Source organism: Pangasianodon hypophthalmus, chromosome 7, assembly GCF_027358585.1.
Source record: "Pangasianodon hypophthalmus isolate fPanHyp1 chromosome 7, fPanHyp1.pri, whole genome shotgun sequence".
Taxonomy (NCBI): Eukaryota; Metazoa; Chordata; class Actinopteri; order Siluriformes; family Pangasiidae; genus Pangasianodon; species Pangasianodon hypophthalmus.
In genome coordinates, this window is record NC_069716.1 from 4,356,836 (window position 1) to 4,381,826 (window position 24,991).

At 37.4% G+C, this 24,991-nt stretch overlaps 3 protein-coding genes across 5 annotated transcripts; 1 reads left to right on the top strand and 2 right to left on the bottom strand.

The window, feature by feature from the left end:
- Window positions 1-1,142: 1,142 nt before the first annotated feature.
- On the bottom strand, window positions 1,143-6,653 carry zgc:113425 (uncharacterized protein LOC541425 homolog). Of its 2 annotated transcripts, none has more exons than XM_026940402.3 (7): window positions 6,464-6,653; window positions 5,451-5,625; window positions 5,263-5,322; window positions 3,470-3,601; window positions 3,150-3,296; window positions 2,043-2,103; window positions 1,143-1,523 (listed from the first exon to the last, which is right to left on the bottom strand). In XM_026940402.3, the coding sequence occupies exons 2-7, from the start codon at window positions 5,613-5,615 to the stop codon at window positions 1,420-1,422; spliced, it is 669 nt and encodes a 222-aa protein (XP_026796203.3). In that variant the 5' UTR covers window positions 5,616-5,625; window positions 6,464-6,653; the 3' UTR covers window positions 1,143-1,419. The 2 variants fall into 2 exon arrangements, with proteins under 2 accessions (XP_026796203.3, XP_026796201.3); XM_026940400.3 differs by having other exon boundaries at window positions 5,451-5,647; window positions 6,464-6,649.
- Window positions 6,654-7,460: 807 nt separating this feature from the next.
- setd7 (SET domain containing 7, histone lysine methyltransferase) lies at window positions 7,461-17,595 on the bottom strand. The gene is made up of 8 exons (XM_026940643.3): window positions 17,283-17,595; window positions 15,521-15,650; window positions 13,409-13,610; window positions 13,109-13,298; window positions 12,290-12,371; window positions 11,085-11,202; window positions 10,321-10,478; window positions 7,461-8,401 (listed from the first exon to the last, which is right to left on the bottom strand). Exons 1-8 carry the CDS (start codon window positions 17,320-17,322, stop codon window positions 8,200-8,202), a joined length of 1,122 nt encoding a protein of 373 aa, XP_026796444.1. The 5' UTR covers window positions 17,323-17,595; the 3' UTR covers window positions 7,461-8,199.
- A 1,995-nt stretch (window positions 17,596-19,590) lies between these two features.
- Window positions 19,591-22,814, top strand: scocb (short coiled-coil protein b). 2 transcript variants are annotated; one of them, XM_026940604.3, is made up of 4 exons: window positions 19,591-19,748; window positions 20,451-20,520; window positions 21,096-21,176; window positions 21,979-22,814. In XM_026940604.3, the coding sequence occupies exons 2-4, from the start codon at window positions 20,502-20,504 to the stop codon at window positions 22,119-22,121; spliced, it is 243 nt and encodes an 80-aa protein (XP_026796405.1). In that variant the 5' UTR covers window positions 19,591-19,748; window positions 20,451-20,501; the 3' UTR covers window positions 22,122-22,814. The 2 variants fall into 2 exon arrangements, with proteins under 2 accessions (XP_026796405.1, XP_034161970.1); XM_034306079.2 differs by lacking the exon at window positions 19,591-19,748 and adding an exon at window positions 20,148-20,215.
- Window positions 22,815-24,991: the final 2,177 nt, after the last annotated feature.

The following is a 24,991-nucleotide window of genomic DNA, read 5'->3' on the forward strand; positions in this document are numbered from 1 at the left end:
TTGATCAATCCTGAAATTTTCACTCACTCACTCCATTCACTCGCACAAAACCACAACCTCTGAGATACCACTGCCTTTAAATTTAAGTTTTACACCACATGTTACACCAGTTAATAACTCTAAGTGTTTATCTGCAAAATCTTGTTAATAAATTTAGCAACTCTATTCGTGTAGATCTGAGTGATCTCATGTATTATGATATTACGATATTACGCAATGTTTTTACATCACTCATTCTGTTCAATAACAGCTCGATGTATTAACCGTGTGGATAGCATCATTTTTCTCTGTATTGACAGGAGTTTCTTCTGAATCTAACTAAATGTGTAGAAATTCTAACAAACCTGAGTGACTCGACTGGATTTCTAAAAATCGATGGCCCCACATCCTAACCCCATCCATTCAGGACATCATAAATAAGCAAAGAAATGGCTATCAAGAAGACAATATATTTCATTTCTTACTTCTTGGTATTATTTTAATTTGTAGACAAACTGTAAAAGTGAGTTAAATTTGACAGTTTTCCATTAACAAAGTGCAAATGCAAAGTTTTTCCCCCCTGTTTCGTTGTATCTAAAAGTAAAATTTAGATTTTAATCTGATTTTTTTTGTAATTAATAATACAAAATTAATAATAAGTGACATGATTCACCTTCCTGTCATATTTAAACAGATTAAGGAGACATGATCATGTTCTCATATAATCAATCATATGGTATTCATATATGAACATCTGAATGCCTTCTTAATGATTTATACAGTGCGCACACACAAATTTTTTATAATATATATATATATATATATATATATACTTTAAGTTTCATTTCAGGACACTATAGTTATTTTAAGGTCATATTTTTGGATTGTTGTCATGTTCTAGGATGGAGCAAAAGTTTGTATCCTCCATGTTTTTGTCTACAAATTAATTTCCTGAATTTAAACACGAAACATGCATTTTCCATTTCTCAAAATTAATTTGTAAACAAAAAAAGTTTTGCTCTCAGCTGAAAATGACACAGAGTTGCCCCTTTATTAATCACTACATCTGCAGACACAAACTCTGTAACAGCTGAAAATCAAACTGGGAAAAGCACAGAGAAATCATCCTATAAGAAAAAGGCTTCATAGCTCAAAGCTGTGCATCTGGGTAAAAACTATTTATTACAAATTAGTTGTTTGTTTCACAATATATACAGGCATTTCATGATATAAATTAGATAAATTAAAATTATAAAAACATATAAACATTGCATACAGTAATATGGCACCTAAGAACTTCAGTCAGTAAAAAGAAGTGCAAGGAAACGTATGGACCTGTATTCAGAGCTTCATATTCCTCTCTTCAGGGTTCATACTGAGAGACTGAACGGCCCCAAGCGTTCACAGCGAGCGCACACTCAGGAGTGCGCACTTCAGCGCCTACGCGAGTGTGCTGTATGGAGGAAGTGCAGAGAGTTCCTGTCCCTGCTCAGGACAGCACTCCATAAACGACACGGGCGAGTTAAACACCCGCTCGTCTCCACCTGCAGCACACACAGCAGCGTCTCACACACAAAGCTTCCAATCCACCCTGAACAACTTCAACATTTATCTTTATCATTAACATCATCTTTAACCACCTCCAAGATTTATTTAGTAATAACATGCTGAGTTGACCTTTTTAGTTTAAACTTCTTTTGACAAATAATTCAATCAAATAATTCAAATAGTGAAACAAAAAAATGTATATCTGTATAATTGTAAATCTTTTTTTTTTTTTTTTTTTTTACAATTAATTGTATTATTTTATTGTTAATAATATAATATAATATAATATAATAACTTTTTTTAATAATTATTTAATACAATTTAAGTATTTTATTTTGTCTGAATTTTCTTTTTTTCTACATTCCTCTGTTAATTACATCTTATAGCGTTTTAATAAAAATACGTCTATATTAAATTGTAAGACTATTCATTTTGCTTTACTGTTTTTTAAGCTCTTTAAACTGCATTTTTAACACACACACACACGCGCACACGTGCACACACGCGCTCCTCACCATGCCATGAACAGACTAGTTCACCTGAAGCACTCGGGTCATTCTGAGGAACAAGCGTCTCCTATAAAACACACACACACACACACACACACACACACACACACACACACACACACACACACACACACACGGAACAGTGACAGACTGAAATACAAGCTTTAGTGGTTGCATCTTTCTAGAAAAAAAACCCTGTTTTTTTCTATGTCCATGTTGCATATTCATCCTAGACGATGGTTGGCGAGGAGATGGAACTTTACAATACCAAGTTTATCTCTTAATTTTGGAAAAAGCTTTAATTAAAAAATATATATATTATGCCCATCGGTGATGAAGCATTTTGGTCAAAAAATGACCAGATAGAACCTTATAATACCGAGGTCATGAAATCGATGGGTGTAAAATGGGTTAAGCTCCAGTGCTGTATTCGTCTTTCCTTGTGACTGGTAAATCACAGGTCAGAATGACATCATTTTCAACTTCAGCGAATTCAACAGACGAAGTGGGAAAACAAAAACACCTGGATGCCTCCATGTTCGTGTTTTATCGACAAGCTAGCCAGCTAACTGTGATAAGTGATGCGTATTGAAGTGATCCTCCTGAAAACAGCTAATATGTCTGTATGTATGTTGATTGACGTAAAGCAATTATATACAGTATCTCTCATTTAAAGGTAAGAAGTGCTACTTCGTTTACTTCTGATGCCGTGAGCGGCCATGTTGTTTTGACGTCACTCTGTAAACTGGGAAGGAACTCGTAGTTGAGAAGATTACGCCAAGTTGATGAGTAGGAATTTCAGGTGGAGGGGGCGTTTACTTTGGCTTTTACTGGCTGGAGGTTGGGAATTGCGAGTTGCTGTGAGCTTGAGTCAAGCGCAGCATAGTGACACAGATACAGATTTCACACACATCTGAGAAAACTCATCAAATCCTGCAACACTGTGGAATCAACACTCATGCGTTAAAGCCCACTGAGCATGTGAAGAAACATCTTCAAGGTTCGCCAGTGTGTCCCAACACACAGTCTTTCCTGGACGTCTGAAAATCTTCAGACACTGTGTGTGTGTGTGTGTGTGTGTGTGTGTGTGTGTGTGTGTGTGCGCACACTCACCATGCCTGTGACTGAATCATAGCAGCCACAGAGCGGCAGACTGCGGCACCCCACGTACGCGATGAGGGAGGAGAAGAGGAACGAGCCGACTCCGGCTAACACCATGGTGCTGTTCGCTCCCTTCACCATGCGGCTCAGCACAAACTTCTGCACAGGACACACACACACACACACACACACACCACAGAACACACTCAATAAAGCTCTTACTCTGACAGAAGTAACAGGTAAGAGTGGCTGTAACATTAGGGAAATCTGGGCGGATGCGTTGTATACAGAATACACATGGTAGAGTTGGTGTGATGCAGGGAAGGCTGTACCACTTCAGTGATGTGATGGGGGTGGAAAAGTTCATCGTCTTCCTCTCCGTAGCTGAGCGTCACGCCGGCGTAAATGAATACGATCACAGTGGCAACGTGAGAGACGACAGATGAAATAATCATGATATTAACCTGAAGGAACGGATATAACAATATGTGGGGAAAAGATTCATTTGACTGATCACATTTTATTAATTCTCCAGTCAAATATTAATTTAATAGCATTAAAGGAATACTCTGGCATTTTTCAAGCTCATTTCTAACTACATCATCTGTATTGTGTGTGTAATTACTACAGCCAAAATAAAACACACTTCCCTTTACTATGAAAAAACACAAATCAGTTAGTTTACTCTAAAGACACTTATAATAGAAGTCTAAGGGCAGTTGATGTTTAGCATTTTAAACACGTCACTATGTTAATATGATTTCTGTTAGAGAAATTCTTAACAAAGATATTTAATGTAGTTTTATCCACCTTTCTAACACTTTAAAAAGTAATTCCAGTAAGTGACACTTTCTCAGACGTTTTGTGGTATCCATGCACCACTGGATGGAAACTGCAGCACCTGTGTGTGTGTACAGTTTGTAGCTAATGCATAGCTACAAATTCTTCCCTCTGAAAAGTCTAACAGATTTGGAGATCAGTTTACAAATATATTTTACTAAAGAAAATTTTAACAAATAATATCGTATAAGAGTTTACTGACTGCTCCAACAACTGCCCTTAGACTTCCACTGTAATCGAGTTTGGAATAAACTTTCAAATACTTTTCTTAGATATAGGAAACATATCAACCTTTCTGTCTCTGGTAATCGCACATATGCTACAGATGTGACAGATAGAGATATGTTTAAAAAATAAAAAAATAAAAAAAACACTGGAGTATTCCTTTAATACTTCCTATATTTTTTACACAGTTTTCTAAAAACATCATTAAATTCATCTGGTAAAGAATATTCATTGTGATGAACATTTATGGCAAGACACTGCAGGTACTTTTTAGATATTTTCGGATACATTGTGTGTATAACATGTCTACTCTTAAACACAACAGAACAATGTTTTTACTGTTTTGTCCACTTGTGAACACTGTATTATCTGAAATTTAGTCGAAGAAACTCAGCCCACTTATCACAGTCGTGTCAGATATATCCATGAAAAGATTGTTTCTTGATACGTTGTGTCATTATGATATTTATATCACAATTTCCTTTATAAACCACACTTACTAGTGTAGAAATATACTAAAGCACATTACATTTCTAAACTTAATTTCCTCCAAATCTTTTTTTCTTTGCTCAGAACCAAAAATCTAAGTTTCTAGATGATCTGCATTCATAAAATTTTACATGTTCAGTTTCATCCCTATTTAGAATTAGAATATAAGAGTTTCTATGTTGATAATTCTTGAATTTGTTAGATTTTATATAAAAATGGCAATAAAACCCTTTCAAAAAAACAGCAGCATAGTATTTTCTTTATTAAATAAATAAATGAGATTTCAACAAACTGTTGTGCAAATGCTTTCCTCATATACTCCAAGAGTATCATCATTCAAAGACTAGACTTTTGGTTTTTATAAAGTATGCAAGTAGGCAATTTCTTTGGGGGGAAAAAAAGTAAGAATATTTACAAAGAAAAGCAGACTGTGATATGTATTGTTTTAAACAAAATTACCCTATTCACCTGGAGTGTCTTGTCTTAAAGGGGAATTTTACAGCAGCTATGTGTTTGGAAAGCCCAGTCTGTTACACCAAAGTGCCCATAATGATACAAATCTGAAACTGACCAGCGTGGGGTTTTTCCTTTGCGAGGTAAAAAGTGCGAGCACCCCGGGGATGGCCATGATCTAAGAGAACGAAAAGAAGCACAGGAACAAAGTCCCACAGAAATGAAAGTAAACACATCCTGTTAATGATTCATGATGCAGGATGTGATGTAGAGTCTAAGACTAATAAACAAGACAGTTTTGCTCACCAGTCCAGCCCACAGAGGAGCTCTGGTTTCACTGAGGGTCGTATTCATCCGGAAAACCGCGTCTATAAATCCACACACGACACACAGGCCGGCGCAGGCCACCTGCAGAACTCCCCACACCACCGCCTGCTTCTGGTTCACGATGAAGTACCTGTAGCGCTCCATGCTCAGGGGGCTTCAGAAACACACAGCGAGGTCTAACCACAACAGATCTAACATTATCAGAATATTCCTGTTTATTACAGAAATTCAATAATTTGCTTCTGGTAAGTTAATAAAGTTAATCATATTTAATCATATTTATCAAATATGTAAATGTTATTATGTAAATACTATATATTTATCAATATTTACCCAAGTTTAAGGAAACATTCATTAGCTACAATCTGTGTAGCACCAATCTACAGGTAAATGTGTCGAGAGTCTATAGATTAGTCACATAAAAAACAAACAAACAAACAAACAAATAAACAAAGACAAATCAGTGAATGAGCTATAGATTCTGTATACATGTACTACATTTTATGTGCTGCATTAGAAAAATAATAAATAATAAATATAAAATAAGTGGATGAGAGGCATCCTAAGAAATTACAGTTGCTTTTCCTCAAATTATTGCTATCCTAGTTCTCTGATCATTTCTATTGGCATTAGGTTTTGGATTTTAAACGATGAATTCACTCAGAACTCAGAAGGATTAAGAGTTAAATAGTTTTTTTCTTTTAATGCAACCACAGTTAAATCTCTCAAGCTTTTTAACTTTTAGTTAAACATCTGAAAGCATAAGCAGTTTCATTGTTGACTCAGTGTACAGCAGTGAAGTGCACTGCATCCGCTCTTACTGTCTTAATGTCGAGTTAATGAATTAAACTGGAACTTTTCTATCCACCAGGAAGATTCCCGCCTCTTTTTAACGCATCACAGCGAAGTTACACACCAGAGATGAAGATATGGTGATGAACACACACTCAGAATACCAAAATAACACTAACAACAAAACGCACAAAGTTTACCTTCACTTCCTCTCTCCTGGACGTCTCGCCACTTCCGGATTTGGAGTCCAGGCGCGTGCCACTTACCTGCAAGCCGCGCAGGTGCAGCATACAGGCCACGCCCCCTTCCCTTTATCGGCTGTCAGAGTGGGCGGGGCTAGAGTATACTATGAGTCTATTAGCATGGAGTCAGATTGTGGCTTCCTTTTGTTCTTTATAACAAAAAGACAATAAATTGTGGACTTGTTACACACACACACACACACACACACATATATATATATGTATATATATATATATATATATATATATATATATATATATATATATATATATATATACATATCTTCATTATCCCAGAGTTTGTCCCGAGGCTGTGAGGCAGGAATACACAACCAACACATGCCAGTCCATTCTCAGAGCACCATGCATACACACATCACACACTCATTCACACCTAGGGGTACCTCCCCAAAATTAGGCCCTTTTCCAGTCTTCCAGAGTCCAGTTTGGGTGAACCCGTGCCCAATGTAGCCTCAGATTCCTGTTCCCGGCTGATAAGAGTGGAACCCAGTGTGGTCTTCTGCTTTTGTAGCCCAGCCGCCTCAAGGTTCAAGGTGTTGTGCATTCTGAGATGCTTTTCTGCTCATCACAGCTGTAAAGAGTGGTTATTTAAGTTACAGTAGACTTCCTGGTAACGCAAACCAGTCTGACCATTCTCCTCTGATCTCTCTCATCATCATGGTGTTTCAGCCCACAGGACTGCTACTCACTGGCTGTTTTTTTGTTTTTGCACCATTCTGTGTAAACTCCAGAGACTGTTGTGTGTGAAAATCCCAAGAGATCATCAGATTCTGAAATATGTTTTAAGTGAGCATTATATGAAACTCTTGACCTGTATCTGCATGATTATGTAAGGTGCACCATTCGCACATGATTGGCTGATTGGATGAACCGCATGAATGTGCAGGTATACAGCTGTAATATTTCCATTACTATAAAAAGAAAACAATGATGGTCATGTTTTAAGGTTTTATTGATAAATCCTGGATTAGAGATACTGCATATCAAAGACCTGAATTCATTTCTTATTGTGATCTGCTACTCATTCCGCTGTCTCTCGCTCTCACACAAACATAATGCGCTTTCACACTTTTCCTCTTACTGATTTAAAACAAAGGCAAAAATGAAACATGTACAGTGAGTGAGCAGTTCTAATACTGTTCTTCAAAACATAAGTACGATCTAGTGTTGCGGTTAACTCTCAGTGCAGGTAGACCGAAGCCGAAGAGACAATGCTAACTGTAATAACTGCACTGCAAGAGTCTGAAATGCACAAACTGCGAGAGCGATAAGCTATGGGAGTTTAATCACATACTAATAGACTGCATTGCCGGTGCTTGTCGAGGTTAGCGTAGCAGCAAAGAACACCTGCTGGGTTCGGTAGTGCATAGTTCTCACTTCAGATGAGTCATGGAGCTAATTCACATCATGCTGTGCTTCAGTCACTCTTTATATCACGGCATTCATGATACAGGTGTTGGGATCTGTACACATCATAGCACCTTCATATTATATAACAAGATTCTGCAAAAGCCAAGCATTTGAGAACAATAAAGAGAGCAGGTTAAGAGGATATTGACAAAGTATTAAAGACACAGTTGTTTAGCTAACAGCAAGACAGTAAAAGAGGCAGATTTAGGTGTTGCTTGGCATGATGCAAAAAGGTTTTTTTTTTTTTTTGGAAGGGGGCGGGGTTAACAAGAGTCCTTAGCTCTTCTTTCAGCTTCTCTTTCCTGAAACTCGCGCAGCTCCTGTTTGTACCAGTCTGGAGCCTCTGGACCTGATTTCCCAGAAGGTTCATGGTCGTAACCATAAGCGACTGTGAGTTCCTCATCTTTTGGAATCGCTCGGATTGTTCGGATGCATTTTATTGGCCCGAAGCGAGGATGAACAAACCTAACAAACAACAAGAGAGACATGTAAGGTGAAGATATAATCAGTTATAATCAGTATGATACAATAGTGTAAGTCTGACCAGAGGTTTCTAATCCCAGGGTTGAGTCAAGATTATTGTATAAGTTCTTGGAACATGATTAAGTAGTACAATATTAAGTAGGCTACAGGTATCACCAGTCTATTTGAAATACTACACCCAAAAGCAGTATGCAGTACATCATATGTGAGCAATGTGAATATTCCTGGAATCCCAAAGACCACAAAACTGGGTACAAATTTCTAAATATGAAACTATAGCTATGGTTTACTACATACCACAATGCAAGAGTAACATTATATTATCAAAATAAAAGCCAGATTAACTGCAGTGCAGTGGGAAACAGAGGATGGAGGCAACTAAACAAGTTATAGTGCAGTATTTTCTCATCTTTATGTTACAAATAAGTCAAAATTGTGCCTCAGATAAATTTATTGCTAACCAACAACTTTTCGCTACAAATAAATCACTAAATTATTAACAACCAAAACCTTTAATATTAATATTTTTTTCCTGAAACGCTCTTTAATTTTGACATGATGCAAAACAGAAGATTTGGTAAATTCAAAACTAAGGTGAGTTTTTACAGAGACTTGCAGTCATGTGATTTTTTTTAAATAAATGCTTTAAAAGGTTAGTATACTGTTAGTACTGTATAGTAATAGAGTAATGGCACAGCTAGCACACACAGCACACAAGTCAAAATTAAAGAGCTTTTTGAAACTCACAGTAACAAAAAACACTTTTGACTCATGCAATCACACGACTGTATAATAAAACCAAATGATAATTCTTGCATATTACTACTGTATACCAGTACACAGGTATACAGTGTATACTATAGGAGCATATGTTTTGGATCCTGCCACTGATTGGGAACCAGTATGTTTGGTTAAAATGACAATCAGGACCAATGTGAATGGAATTGTGTAAATGGATATGGGATAAATAGAGAACCTCTCTGTGCAGATGAATCCATTTAAATGGGTTGCTAACAAATTGGATAAAGTGCTGCAGCTCCAGCTTGATAACCAGAATGCTTATTCAGTCTCAGGGACGCATTGTTTTGCTATACAAAAGGCCATATGGCTGCTGACAAATCTAACTGTGGAACAGGGTAGTCTCGCATGGATAGTAACGTATACATAATCAGGCAATATAATTTTGCCTGATTATTAAAGCTACAATCAAGTGCAAAAGTTTGCATCCCCTATGTTAGTTTATTGTCAAGAGTAACCCAGTATGTTAATGGTGGAAAAATATCAAACGGTATCAGTTCAAAAGCTTCCATTTCCCTTTCTGAATGCAGATCTTGTACACTGACTTCTTCAAATCCAGTCTGAAATCCGAGAGGCTTACGGCAAAACTTCTTTTAACACTTCTGCACTCAGTTGTAAGTCATCTAGTTACAGCAACCACAGTCTTCTGCCTGAGAACTCTGTGCTCGAGCCTAGGTCACTGCACCACTTTACGTTATTATGATCAAAGCACCATACTGTCTATACTACTCATACTAAACCCTGCCCAGAAATAGTATGTGAGCAGTGTGTATATATGTGCAAATGTTGATCTTACACACTGCAAATCTGGTCTGAAGACGAAGTAGCTTTTGGGAAACGTCTTTTAGAATGCTATTTCCTTGGGTTTTGCGGCTGGGGAATGCAAATGTTTGCACACAACTGCGTGTCTGCTTTCGAATCCCCCACCTAAATCCAGGTCACAGCACCATTTTATCAAGTTATTCTGATCACAGTACGGTTGTGTTGGAGTTCTAAACAAATTGTATGAAGGAATTCTCTGAATGCCACAACACTTTCTGAGTCTTAAGGACACAGTGCTTATCACGTTACATTATTTTCACACATGACTCTTTTACACTCACGGGTCATATTTGCAGTTGGGGGTAAATGAGTGATTGGCTTTGTGTCCAAGCGATGCACAGTAATTCTCTGTATGGTTAAAGGGCTCAGGAACATCAATCACCGTGTCCTCATCTAATGAAATGGTGTTCCCGTTCAGGGACCAATCACGGGCGTCCACCTGTCAACCCAAACCAAATGAAAAATTATTACAGTACTCCTTATCAGTACATTTGTAGAAAAAAATTATATTTAAAGGAGCAGTTTGCCATTTTTAGACACCCCCTGCTGCCTGTGAGGTGAACCATAATGAAAATACAAACCATCACCTACCCCCAACGACCACACCCACTCTGCTGAAAATTTGTCTGCCTTGTGTATGTACTGCATTTTAAGGGACAGAGCTAAATGGATCTGCTTTGACTGAGAGATCATTTCTGGGTCAGAAAAGTGTAAACAGAAGCTTGAATTGAGATCCAATCGAACGCAATATTCTAAAGATTGTTTAAGATATCTTTTTTTTTGGATTTTAATTTTTCGAGATGTATGGATATCGTAAATTTAGGTTAATACAGGTCGAGAGACACTTTTAAAAATGACAAACTGCATCTTTAAATGTTTGAAAAACCAGCATTCATCCATTTCATCAGCTACTTGAAAAAAACAAAACAAGGTAACAGTACACACTGGATACTTATATTTAGATATTATAATTACATCTTCCTTGGAAAGTCAAATTTACAGGTTTTGACGTACAATGCTGAAATAAAATCACACACAAACACACCTCCGAGTGTGTGATGCGCACTCCGTTGTAAAAAGCCATGATTGTGTCGGCATCTGCCTCAATTTTGGCGAACAGGCCTTCTCCTGCTCCAGAGATCAGTGACTGCCCCACATACACACTGTTGGAAACACACACATAGCCAGGAGTATGTTTAATTCATGGTGTACTTGTGTGAAGTACAATAATCAGCAAACATTTCCCAAAGGGAGGGTGAGTGTTAAAGGTCTCCGTTCAAACTAAATACATACAGAAATAATTAATATACTGAAAATATATTACAATATACTTGCAATCTAATTATAATTTAGAAGAAATTGCCAGTAAATTGTGATATACTCATATGGGTATGACACCTTCCTCTGCATTTCAATCTAGTGGCTAAGAAGCAAGCCAGTTGGCTCGTTAGAACAATGTGGACGTTGCTGACTGGCCATTAATCACATTAAAACCATGGCCAATTGTTTTCCTGGAGCCTTGTAGTTAAAGCCTGTACAGGGCACAACTGATAGCAAAGACAACCATAGCAGCTGTACTCCAGGAAATAAAGAGACAAATCCTTTGCAATATAGCAATTTGTTCAAACCATAAATTACATAGTAAAGTCCTAGTTAGCTTATGACACCATTCTGTATAAGTCAGGACACTTGGCCTCCATGTTTGTCCTCCCTCTCTGAGAAGAACATAAACATTTCCAAAAAATGCTTTTTTTTTGTTTCAAGTGCAGTATATTTTGCAAGACAATCTATGTGCAAGTATCCATATAAATGGTTTATTATTCAATCTATCTCAATTCATTAAAAGATAGAGTACATGTTAGCTTTTGCAAACACTGAAGGACCAATTAGCTCATTAGTGAGTCATTTGTGAGTCAATTTTCCCAGGAATCATTAGCTAGTTGGTTTAGACTGTTTATATAGTTAATTATGTAATGTGACTCATTTGTATTGGAAAAAGAAGTCGTTGCTTTAGCCTAATTTACGAGTGTAAGGACCTACAGGTCACAGTATTTTATGGACTTATATCAAACAAACCATGTCTTATATTTACAAAAATCAGATGATATAGTGTGCCAAAAAAAAAAAAAAAAAAACCCACAGCAAAAATCTTTCAAATGTGTCATTTATATGTGAAAAAGTCACCTATCTAGGGCTAGAACATGTATATCTGTGGTTTAATCTGAATTAGACAGTTCTGGTTATACCAACCGCTGGCTCTCATACGGGTCGGGCAGAGTTTTGTGAGCAGCGATACAGGAGGAAGTGGATTTGTCATAAGAGTAAACAGGACCTGAGAGGGACAAAGAGAAAGCGTCTTATCAGTGCTGTAAACTTCTGCCTTTGTTCAACATAGCAGTAAATCAATACTGTGTTTTCCAGTCTATACAAATCTGAAGAGATGCTGTGACTTATAGTCATTTTTGCATTAGGCTAATTATAATATGCCCATTTTTGCTGTTTGTACAGTCGGTATGTTATGCTAGCAGTTATAAAAAGTTTATGTGAAGGTACAGTACACCACCTTTAGTTAAGATTAGGATTGAAGCAAATGCTTAAGCTCAGGAAACAATACAACAGTAACGCTATGAGGACAAAAACTAAACTAGACTACACCTGTACGAGTCTCTGAAGTGCTGTTTTAGAGGCAGTACATTACTAAACATTATAAAAATACAAATGTTGCTAAATAAATTACTGGTTGCTGTTCCTGGTGGTTTGTAATGGTTAGTTAAGGTTTCCATATAATCTGATATCACAACCTAATGGAGCTTTATGATTTAAGAGGCGATATATGATTTCGATTGCTTGTGATGGTTTTCTAATGGGATTCAAAGGAGTCCTATAGGAGTCTGGTGGTGTCTGATGGTGACCTCATGTGAGTTAATGTTCATTTAATGGACCTAATAGACGTCTGTGCTATTTGAAATGGCAGAACTAGTAAATATTCCATTAGGATAAAATTCAATTTGTGGATTCAGTGTTTTCAAGCTGAAATACGAGATCTGAAGGGAATGCGGTGTTACTGACTGTCGGGCTGAACAGTGAAGTGAGGTCTGCCGTTCTCCTGATCGGTCAGCGTGGCCAGTCGAGCCTCGATGAGCTCCCCATCCACAAAGCTCCCATACAGAGCCGTGTGTCCATCGGGGTAAACGTAAGCCACTGCTTTGCCCGTCATCTCCCCGTCCTCGTTGACCTCGCCCACCACACAGCCTCGGTCCTACACACAACAACCTTCTGCTTATAGACCGTCAGACCTGCAACTAACACAACCTTCCTGATAAAACAGAAGCTCTACAAGGGTTGCATGAAAAACACAGTAAAACATACCGGGTAGTAAATCCAGCAGATGCCACAGCGGATGTTATCCTTGTACTGGCCCTTGAAGATGAGCTGTCCTTCCGGGTCAAACTCCTGAGCAGGACCGTTGAGCTCTCCGTCCATGTAGGTGCCGTGCAGCACTCCACCGTCCTCGTAAGTGTACACACCCTGCCCCTGAAGTGCATCGTCCACATAGAAGCCCTCTAGAGTACTGCACAGGAAAGCAAAAAGAGAACGAAATAAGAATGAGGAGTTTTAACTAAACGAACATGACATGCATGAGTCTTCATCTGCAAGAGGTACGGAAGCCCAGAGTAGTAGTGGGAGGTACGATGGTTTATCTGATTCTTCTTTAGGTGTGGATGTTTGGTTCTTTTACATGACATAAAAAATAACATATTAAAGACAATCCACACAATCTGAGGCAACAGAGCGAAAGAAAAACCTGTGATTTTTCTATTGTGGTGGATATGTGTTACAGTAAACACACATTTTCTCCGACTTCATTTGTCTACTCTTATTTTGATCTGTTATTAGAGCATATTGATAGCTACAGTAATTTTTAAACTATACAGTGATACAAGTTTGTGCGATATTACACTGCCACGACATCCAGGGATGGTTACTTCAATTATATTGTATTACCAGACCTGCCAACCTTTATAGGTTTTGAGCAGGAACACCAGAATGTAGCACTGGAGTATGCTAGTATCAGTTATCACTCACACATATGCCAAAAGAAGGACCCTTGAGCAGTAATTTATCTTACTATTTCCATTTACTGGACAATTATTTAAGGGAATAATTCATTTACAAATGAAATTTGCTCTTTTATTTTTGTATGTTGTATGTAAGTTTATAGTCGTAACTGCATGCTTATATCCTCACACACTCACACTATAACATTGTGATAATAGCAGAATAAATAAAAATACACATCAACTTGGATCTATATAATGATTTGAATTGCGTTTAATGTACAATTCGTTCTATCAGAGTATGATCCTTATGCATGTGACACCAAACTGTGTGCTTAAGAACAAGGAAATAGAAATCTCCAGTCTCCTTTCTTCTTATTAAGTGGTTATTATAGTTATTTTTAATAATTTTGCATTCAATTTCAATGCCTCAATGGCAGTAAAACACTTGCTCAAGACTGGCAGTTTGTTTATGATCATTTCTGTCCAAATGTACTGAATATTGACATTATCCTGTATCTCCTGCTTTGGCCAAGCTTCCAGGAGTCAATCAATTTATCAGCACTGAATGTATATTGCAATATATATGAGGTGCAATATGGAGAAATGTAAAACGTCAGCAATATAGCCAATTTTGTGAAAATCAGTTAAACATAAAGCAGGTGATTTTATCAAGCCACAGCTGCATCTCTCCACAGACTTGCGCTGGCTTTTTGAGCGATTCTTGTCCTGAAGTACGAAAGCAGTTAGCTACGTAAGAACAGCAAATGCGGCATATTTTATATTATGTTTCCTATAACGAAGAGTGTATCATGCTGTGTCAGAAACCACATACACACGAATGTCTGAGATACTGAACAGCTCTATATGGTTTGAGGCTATAAGATTCCTTTACTTGGGCAAACCTAAAGCTTGATGAATTAGTAGTAAGTAAGTAAGCAAGTAACCTTTATTTAACCAGGATAAAAACTCAGTGAGATAAAATCTCTTTTACAAGAGTGACCTGGCCAAGAAGGCAGTGAAAGACACAGCAACAATTAAGCAAGCAAACAAACAACAACTACTAAATAATAATATATAAATAATTAAGAAATTTCAAAGAAGCTCTCAAAGACTAAAACCAAAGCCAGTGAGTGTGAGACAGGGCAAAGGTACTCGACCTGCTGGCATTCAGTGATTAAGAGTTATTGCCAGACTAGCAGTATATATTACATATGACTCACACTGAGCCAATTACAGCTACACTGTCTGTGTGCGTGTGTGTGCGTGTGTGTGCATGTCTGTGTAAGACTCTGACTCATCTGAAATATGAGTCATGATCATGTCTGAGAAGCTCTGGCTTGTGTAAGTGTCAAAAATAACACAATGCTATAAATCATCAGTAAGTGATGTTTAACACTGAGTTGCCTGTGCAGTCTCGCACCTGCCGTCGAAAAAGAAGAATTTGCCCTTTCCGTTCTTTTCTCCATGGACAAAATGGCCTTCGAAGCGGTCACTGGAGGAGTAGGTGACGGTACAGAAGCCATGGGGGAGCTCATCATCATCTAGTGGGCCTGTGGACTCACGACACGGTCAGTCAGCACACTAAACTCACACACACCCCCACACACACAAGCTCTAGATCTAAACTGGAACCACGAACTGGAATATTTGGCCTAAAAGAGTAGAAATACTCAGTGTATAATAATTGGGAATAATTCACGATTCGTTTTCTCGATGTCTGCTTCATATTCATTAGTGATGAAAGTGTTGCTACAGGTTAAAGGTCTGTCCGAGTGACCTAAAAGTTGTGAGTTCAAATCCTACACCTGCCAAAGAGCCACGGTCGAGAAAAAACGTTAACACTTTACTTAGACATATTGCGTGCTTCTTGGATAAAAGGATAAAAGTATCTATCAAAAGGAATACATGTATGCACTAAATGCTCTCTAGGTTACAGCCAGTTAATTAGGCATTGTTCCAAATTTCAAACTTCATCCTAATAAGACTGTATGCTACAGGCACTATGTCAGCTGTCATTCCAAGGAGCTTTAAAGAAGCTATTTGCAATTTTCAGAGCATGTCTGTTGCCTGTGAGGCGAAGTGACACATTGTGAACGTTTCCCTTGTCCACACCTAACCGACCTCATCTCCAATACTGAAACCATGCTGCCTTGCTTTTACAGAAAAAACCAACCGCACATCTTTAAGTGTTTCATTCCTCTTACACTACAGCAATTTGTCAATGCTTACAGCTTCCAATTTATTAACCTTCATCCTTTTTTTTTTTTTTTAAATCATTTATAGTTTCATTTAATGTTGTGTAATGTCCAGGAGGCAAGTTAGCTCCTGTTCTCACTTACGTTATAGCAGCTATAAACAGCCGTTCCCTCACCAGCCTCTCTTTTTTTTCTCTCTTCAAGTTAACAAGACAAAAAAACACAAATTGTCATATTACCATGAAACCTCAAAGCACAAACTGCTCTGTTTTGAAGTCCAGAAAACGTTCTGACTGTTACAAAGCGTTGACACTGGAGACTCCTTCCATTAAATGTTAAATAATACAGAAAGCTTCACTATATCAACTATATCGCTCCTACATTTTCTCTGCTTTTTAATCCGTTTATTATTAGGTCTAGTTTAAGCAGATACCACCATCCATGTCCACGTGAACGAGCTGTTACTATAGAAACGATTAGAACAAGTGCATTAATATAAACCTGGGATTTGAATTATTATCAGAACTACTGTCAGATTAAACTAAAAAAAAACAGAAAACACCTTCTGGACTATCAGATTTGAGAATTCAACAGCACTGTGGTATTAAGTTGAAATAAAGTCATAGCACTACAGCATTTTTTTTCCACAAGACTTCCATAATGAAGGCATTATGACGTCACAAAATTGCATATGCAAATGAGGTAATTAAATGAATGCATAGAGGAGAAATCTGAAAGTAAAGCCTAATTTTAAACCAGGGCAATTAAATCACAATAAAAAAAAGCATAAGAGTCTCTCTGCTGAACCTCTGACTGAAATTTAAAAAACATATATATATAAATATATATATAAATGATGATAATAATAATAATAAACAGCCATAGGTATAAAAAGTTGCTCTGACGCCCTGACTGTAAACATGAGCAAAACAAATAGCGTTAACTTACGCCCGCGTAGCGTTTTGTGAATAAGGACGACAACATTACCTTCTACAACCTCCTCCACATTATCGTCGTCGCTGTCCATCTTTTATTTTTATTTTTTATATATATATATATATAAAAAATAAGCTTTTGTTCTGGTCACACACCGCACACCAGAGCAAAGCCGTTAGTCACAGCGTGCACGCGCACTCTACTTCCCCGCCGCCATGTCAAGTGTCATTCCAGTACGCAAGTACACTACAAAAGTCCCCGGATGTTACTTAACCTACGAGCACGCGAGCATTCAAGCAGCCTCTCGCGCTAGGAGGAAACGGCTACAGTGCAGTGAAATCACTAGGCTCGCGCTGACAGGAAGACAGCGCGCGGCGATCAACACGTCATATCCAAACCCTAATTTGGCTGAGTAATGATATTGATATCGGCGATTTTGATGAGGTCATACCACCACCCCCCTCCCCCACTTCCCCCACTTCCCCCACGCGTTCAACATGGAGGATACCATTACTGGGGTCCACTGACATTTCACTTACAAATCAAAGATAAAATATATTTTAAATATATAAATATAAATATAATATATATAAAGTGTCACTTCACAACAACCTGAGTAACCTAAAACATTAATAAAACCGACTGCACTTTGAAAACAGCATTTTTTTTTACCTACCCCAGCAGGTAGTATCATTCAAATACTTAAAAAATACTTAAAAAACATTAATATACTTATTACTTTTAACAAATCCATGTTATATCAGCTGGCTGAATTATTATTAGGTTATGAAAAATGCACATTTGTGTGTCCCAAAGCGTTCACTCAAGCTTGTTACCTGAACACATCCACCCCTATGAAATATTTGGAATATTCCACAAGATCCAAATTTCCTGAAGATCATGGGAAGAAGAAAATCAAGTTTTCTCAATGTTTTTTTCTTTATTTTCAATGATTTTATTTTAACTGACTAATGATATCACTTTGAAAGTACAACCACATTTGCCAAAGGATTGACTGAAAGTATTAATAATAAAACAGCAATTAAATAATAAGTAAATCATTATAATGTCTATAATATCGATATGCTTTTAGCACTGATGCTAGCTAAGCACATTTTATGTGTTTGTGTGTTAGTTCTTTGCTTTTCAATTCTGTTATTTAAGAGCAAAATGCAGTCAGTTAAATAAAAAGAAACCTTGCAAAAAAAAAAAAAAAAAAAAAAAAAGATTGTTGTGAAAAAGTGATTGTTGCTTGAGATGGCATATCAGAGGTTTATATTAACATTCATGTTCAAATACGTTATCGTTTCTATAGTAGTGGAGCTATAATAATATAACAAAGAGGTATAATTGTTGATTCTAAGCAGATGTTTGTTTAACATTTATGGAAGGAGTCTCCAGTGTCAGTGTTTTCTAACAGTCCGTAAGACAGAGGAGTTTTCGCATTGAGGTTTGTCAATAACATGACAAGCTGTATATTTTTCCTCTTATTAACTTGAAGAGAGAAAACAGAGAGTCTGGTGAAGAAAAAACTGTTTAGAGCTGCTATAACAAAAGTGATAACAGGAACTAACTTGACTTGAGGCTGTTTAATAACATGAAAAGTAACTATAAATTTTTAAAAGTATGGTGAGTCATTCTTATTATATGGTGGATGCTTCATCTGAGAAAATCTTCAGGTGAGGAAACAACTGTTTATAGCTGCTATAATGTAAGTGATAACAGGAACTAACTTGTCTTGAGGACATTCCACAACATTAACTGTGATTGTAAATGGATAAAGATATGATACGTTGTTCATTAATGAATTGAAAATTGTAATCGATGGCAAATTGCTGTGGTATAAGAGGAATAAAACACTTTGGGGCATGCTGATTAATTTCCTACAGCATGTACCAAAGTGCTTACCTGTTTTAGAACGGAGGGGATTATGGTGGCACAGTGGTTAGCATTCTTGCCTCACACTTTGAGGGTTGGGGGTTCAAATTCTGCCTCTGCCCTGTGCTTACGGAGCTTGCATGTTCTCCCTTTGCTTTGGGGGTTTCCTCCAGGTACTCCGGTTTCCTCCCCAAGTCCAAAGACATGCACTGTAGGCTGCCAAATTGTCCACTGTGTGTGTGAATGTGCCCTGCAATGGGTTGGCACCCTGTCAGGGGTGTCCCCTGCCTTGTGCCCCAAGTCCCCATGGGACAGGCTCCAGGCTCCCCATGACCCTGTGTAGGATAAGCGGTATAGAAAATGGATGGATGGATGTTTTAGAACTGTGAAAGAACTATCTAGGATAAGTGTATGATTTTAACAATGCTTTCTTAATTATGTGTTGTGTAATGTTACTTTGAAATGTTGTGATACTTTTGATAATGTATAATGTATGAGTGTAGGGTTTGGGAGGGATTTAGGATGCATGTTTATTTAAGATATATGTTTTTGAAGCAACTGGCAACCCGGCTACAGGCTTGTACAGCATCCTGAATCTCTGATCAGACATCCTCTGATCCATTTGAATCTCTTGATTTGGTGAGTATGCACGTTTTAAAGGTTATTTGTATCCCAGTGGTTAATATTGCACATCTATTTTATTTATTTATTGCACATCTTGGTGATAAAAACCTCCTCACGCGCTGTTTATCAGGTCAGCTGGTTACGTCATTCTGCTCTGAGCTAGCTAGTTAGCTTGTACTAGCGATTTTCTGGATGCAGAGTGTTCACAGAATAGCATGTGAACTGCTTTTTTTAAAACCCCTTTATTATCATTATATCATTTATATCCTAAAAGCAGCTACAATTAGTTAATGTCTTTGTTTTGGCCGCCAGTGAATAAAAATACGTTATTATTTTTTCCTCCTGTACATGTTTTCTGAAAACTCCCGCCTCCTGCGGTACGATTGGTAGCTCATATCACGAGCTGTCTTCTTATTGGATACTGAGCTGTCAATTCGGTTGAGTAACCAATCGCAGCGCAGGAAATCTCTACGCTAGAAACGGTTAGCATGTTTGTGTAGCGCTTCAGCTAACAATTAGCAAAGTGAAATGTGATTATAATTATGCTCATTAGCTGTTTCCACTGTGACCTGGAGTCATGGTTTACTATACTGCATGCTTCATTTATGAGATTATGAGATTAAACATCCCTGTCTGACCAAATGGATTAATGTGTTTATGAATGAATGAATGAATGAATGAATAATGTTATAATATTATCTGTTGTTTAATTTTCAGTGCACTTGAGCCGCAGCCCTGCATCCCAAAAAGGAAGACGATTATTTCACCATGAACTCTGATGTGGATGGTGAGAAAGTCACTAAGCATATTATATTATCATTAGTAGTATTACTATGTTGTGGAAGATTAATTAAACACAAGATAACAGCACTGGCATGTCCATTTGCACTACACACACACACACACACACACACACACGTGTCTATAGACTCTTACTTCATATTTATTTATCCTCAACTGCAAAAAATTGTACATAAGACAAAATAGCAATTCAGCAAACGAATGTGCAATACTGTAATGTGCAACACCTTAGTTTTATTTGAATTTTAATTTCTATTGTTATATTTAAAATGTATAAATCTTACCGGATCACACTGTTCAAATGTGCAATATGTTAAGTGCAGTATCTTAGCTGCTTTACTATCTTAACCGAACAGATCTGATCATTTATGTTAATATTTATATCCTTTTATATTTGTTATCCCTTACTCTTTTTATTTTATTCTTATGCACCATTAGGAGGGACACTCAGTTTCGTTGTACCCTGTGCAATGACAGTAAAGAATCTATCTATCATAATTATGTCTCTGGCTTTTATAGATGAGCTGGAAGACATGCTCTCAGAGATGCTCTGTGTTTCAGGTGACCTGGAAAATCAGGTGGAGTTGGAGGAGAAAACGAGGCTCATAAACCAGGTGCTGGAGCTGCAGAACACTCTCGAGGGTAAAACATTGTCACTGGTTTCATACGGCGCTTCACGCTCTCAAATGGTCAAGTTAAAGACCAATTCAAGCATAAAACTAGTGTTTAATATGTTACGTATCCTGTTATGTAAGAGCACTGTGCAGCCTTGCATCTCTCAGCTTCAGTGTTTTGGCAGAATCTTGTATCTTTGTTGCATTTATATCCGTCAGTGTTTGGTCGGACATCATACACTGTATGGCCAAAAGTATGTGGACACCTGACCATCACACCCATATGTGGTTCTTCCCCAAACTGTTGCCACAAAGTTGGAAGCACAGAAGTGTATAGAATGTCTTTGTATGCTGTGGCGTTACAATTTCCCTTCACTGGAACTAAGAGACTGAAACCTGTTCCAGCATGACAATGCCCCTGTGCACAAAGCGAGCTCCATGAACACACGGATTAGCAAGATTGGATTGGAAGAACTCGAGTGTCCTGCACAGAACCCTGAACTCAGCTCCACTGAACACCTTTGGGATGAATTAGGACGCCCCAGACCTCCTCACCCTACATCAGTTCCTGACCTCACTAATGCTCTCATGGCTGAAGGAACAGAAATCCCCACAGCCACGCTCCAAAATCTAGTGGAAAGCCTTCCCAGAAGAGTGGAGCTTATTATAACAGCAAAGGGGGAATAAATCTGGACTGAGATATTCAGCAAGCACATGTGGGTGTGACGGTCAGGTGTCCACAAACGTTTGGCCATATATTGTACATCAAAATGCAGATAGTAGTGTAACAATTGTTTGTCTTTGAGCATGTGTCATTTTCTGTTTATCAGATCTCTCGGCACGAGTGGACGCCGTGAAAGAGGAAAACCTCAAGCTCAAGTCCGAGAACCAAGTTCTGGGTCAGTACATCGAGAACCTCATGTCTGCCTCCAGCGTCTTTCAGACCACTGACTCCAAAAGCAAACGGAAGTAAGGGAGGATTCCTGACCTCCTCCTGGCATCTGGAATCCATTAACTCTCCGCCATGGTGGCCCATGTTTACTTTATTCACTCTTTAATTTTATCCACTTAGACGTTATATAACATACCACTGTTACTTATGTTTACAGCACTGCTTTTTATCTGCTCCTAATATCACATGACTAAAAACATCCTATTAATTCATGAAGCTGTTGTATTCTATGACAATAGGAGTTTATTAAGGATCATGGATATATATTTTTTCATTTTATATTATAATTTTTGCCTTATGTTAGGGCAGGGTATTAAAATATTCAGTGCTAAATAGTTCCATTAATTTACTGATGGCATTCATTTGTGGTTCATTTTGTTACTATTTCATGTTGTATTTATTTAATTTTTATTTTTTAGCTATTTTAGTTATTATTTTAGACAACACAGGAGTGATGAATGTGCCTGTGAAACTGCTGTGTGCCACCACGTGTTTTAGGTAACCTGATAAATTAGGTGAGTTATTCAGGTGCTTCTGTTCAGGGAAATAACATTTCTGATCTCCTGGTGCTTTTCACTAAGGAGTTTTAACAGGCCTCCATTACAGCTGTGTACATGCACAACATTCCTGAGCTGTATTTAAAGTTTGTGTAATAGCATTTAACCTTTGTTTGGTCTTATTAGTGCCTGTTTTAATAAATATGTTTTCATTTGATATCTGGTGCTCCTTAATATATTAAGTATACAGTATATGCATGGATTATATTTCTCAATCTTAGCCAAAGTTATGATAGTTATCTTACCCTTATGAAAAAAAAAAAAATCACATATGTATCAGATGAGCGTAAGTTTAAATGAACATGCTTTTTTCCCCCCACATGTAATTTATGTAAATGATATGTGATCAGTCTTCATGGATTTGCATTTCACTGTGTAATGCCCTAAAATTGCATAGTACAAAAAAATCAACATGACGTTATACAAACAAATATGTGATCACCTCTGAAAAGGATCTATTTGTTTTGTAAGAAAATCGCAGCTGGAAAATGAAATCACATGCCCTACATGTGAAAATAAATGAATCGTGTAAAAACACTTGTGATAAATGTGTGAAACAAAACAAGAGAAGTGTCTAAAAAGACATTTTCTGTTGTAGGATTTAAGGGTTCTCCCAGCAGGACAAACCAAGAACACGTTATCTTTTTTAGTGTAGGAGAAAAAGGACTGCTTGTTATATGCAACCTTTTGCTATAAACTATTATTATACCTGAGTAGTGCTTTGCACTCTTTAGAAAAAATGATCCCTAAAACCTTTCTGAAATGTAAAAAATCTGCTGTAGGTTTCTACATCAGTGCATTTTAAAGCTTCCCCACAGGAACAATCTGGAAACCTTTTGGTACTGTTGATGAAACCTTGCTTACAGAAGCGTAGGCCACATGGTACAAGGGATCTTTACAATTCCTGTAATACAAACAACTGCAAATGAGCTTGTAAATTTACATGCAAATGTAGAATTCTAATTCTCTCCAACCGTGATTTGAAATCCAAAGCAAACTGAACCAAATGTGAAGAGAGAAAGAACCACTCATACTGATCCATCCTATCCCAGGGCCCTCAGGGCTCAACTGGGGTGGGGGACACCCAGGAGGGGGTGCTAGCCCACTGCAGGGCACCATCACACACACACGTTCACACACTACTGGAAATGCCAGTCAGCCTATAATGCATGTCTTTGGACTGGGGGAGAAAACCAGAGTACCTGGAGGAAGTCCTGAAGCACAGGGTGAACATGCAAACTCCACACACATGTGCACACTCACAGCAGAGGTGGGATTTGAACCCCCAACCCCAGAGGTGCTATTTCGCTATACACATAAAATTGATTTTCACCTTTCAAATATAGCAGAATATGTCTCAGGAGTAATAGTGAGACAGAAATGTCTCAATTAGATTAGCAAATTAAATCCAGTATGAAATAATAGTCACAAAACAAAACAGGAGCTCTTTGCTCTTCTGATTTTGTAATAAATGTCATACTAAAGACGTATCGTTTCTGTAATGTTGATATTCGCAGTTCTCCATTGTTCCAAGTGTCCACTAAAACCAAAAGAATATAGTTTAGGATAAACATCATGGTTTTTGGATGCAAAATGGAAAATATACTGTACCCTTACTTTTGCAATTTGTCTTTCAAAAAAAAAGTAAAAAGCAGAATGTGAGTTTATCTTGCAGTATGGGACCAAACCAAAATAAGGCAAGAGAAGGTTTGCTAGGAATGTCTTTGTCTTCGAATGTAATCTGAAGAAAGAACGGTGAGGAAGAATGTGCAAAATCTTACAGGGGACCAAACATTAGGACTGAGAGGATCCAAAAGCTGTTCATAAGAATGAACAATCAAAATCAATCTCAGTCTGATCTCTATAGAGGAAGTGGAGTATAACCATAAAAATAGTAAATAACACTGATAATCACAATTGCACACAATGTGTAATTTTGTAAATGTCAATCGGATGTGATTTCTAATAAGCTCATTAGTTCTTCAGGTGAGTAAAAAATTCATATCAATACAAAACATTATATTTAAAAAAAATTAAAATCTAAATTTTATTCTAATTGGTAGTCTGCTTGTCAGTGTTTAATTTCTTTCAGCGTTTTGTTTAAATGAAATGAAGATGTGTTTATTTATTCAGGATGGAAACTTGACTCACCTATATTAATAAATAACACTTTAATTAAATCTGACCTATTCATGTTCCAAAATGAATAAAAACCTAGCTATAAATAGAGTTCACATAACAACCTGCGGATGAAAAACACTTCGGTTCTCTACCTGATGATAACCTCAAACAGCTTCATATAAAAAAAACAGCACTCACATCCATAACTGTCTT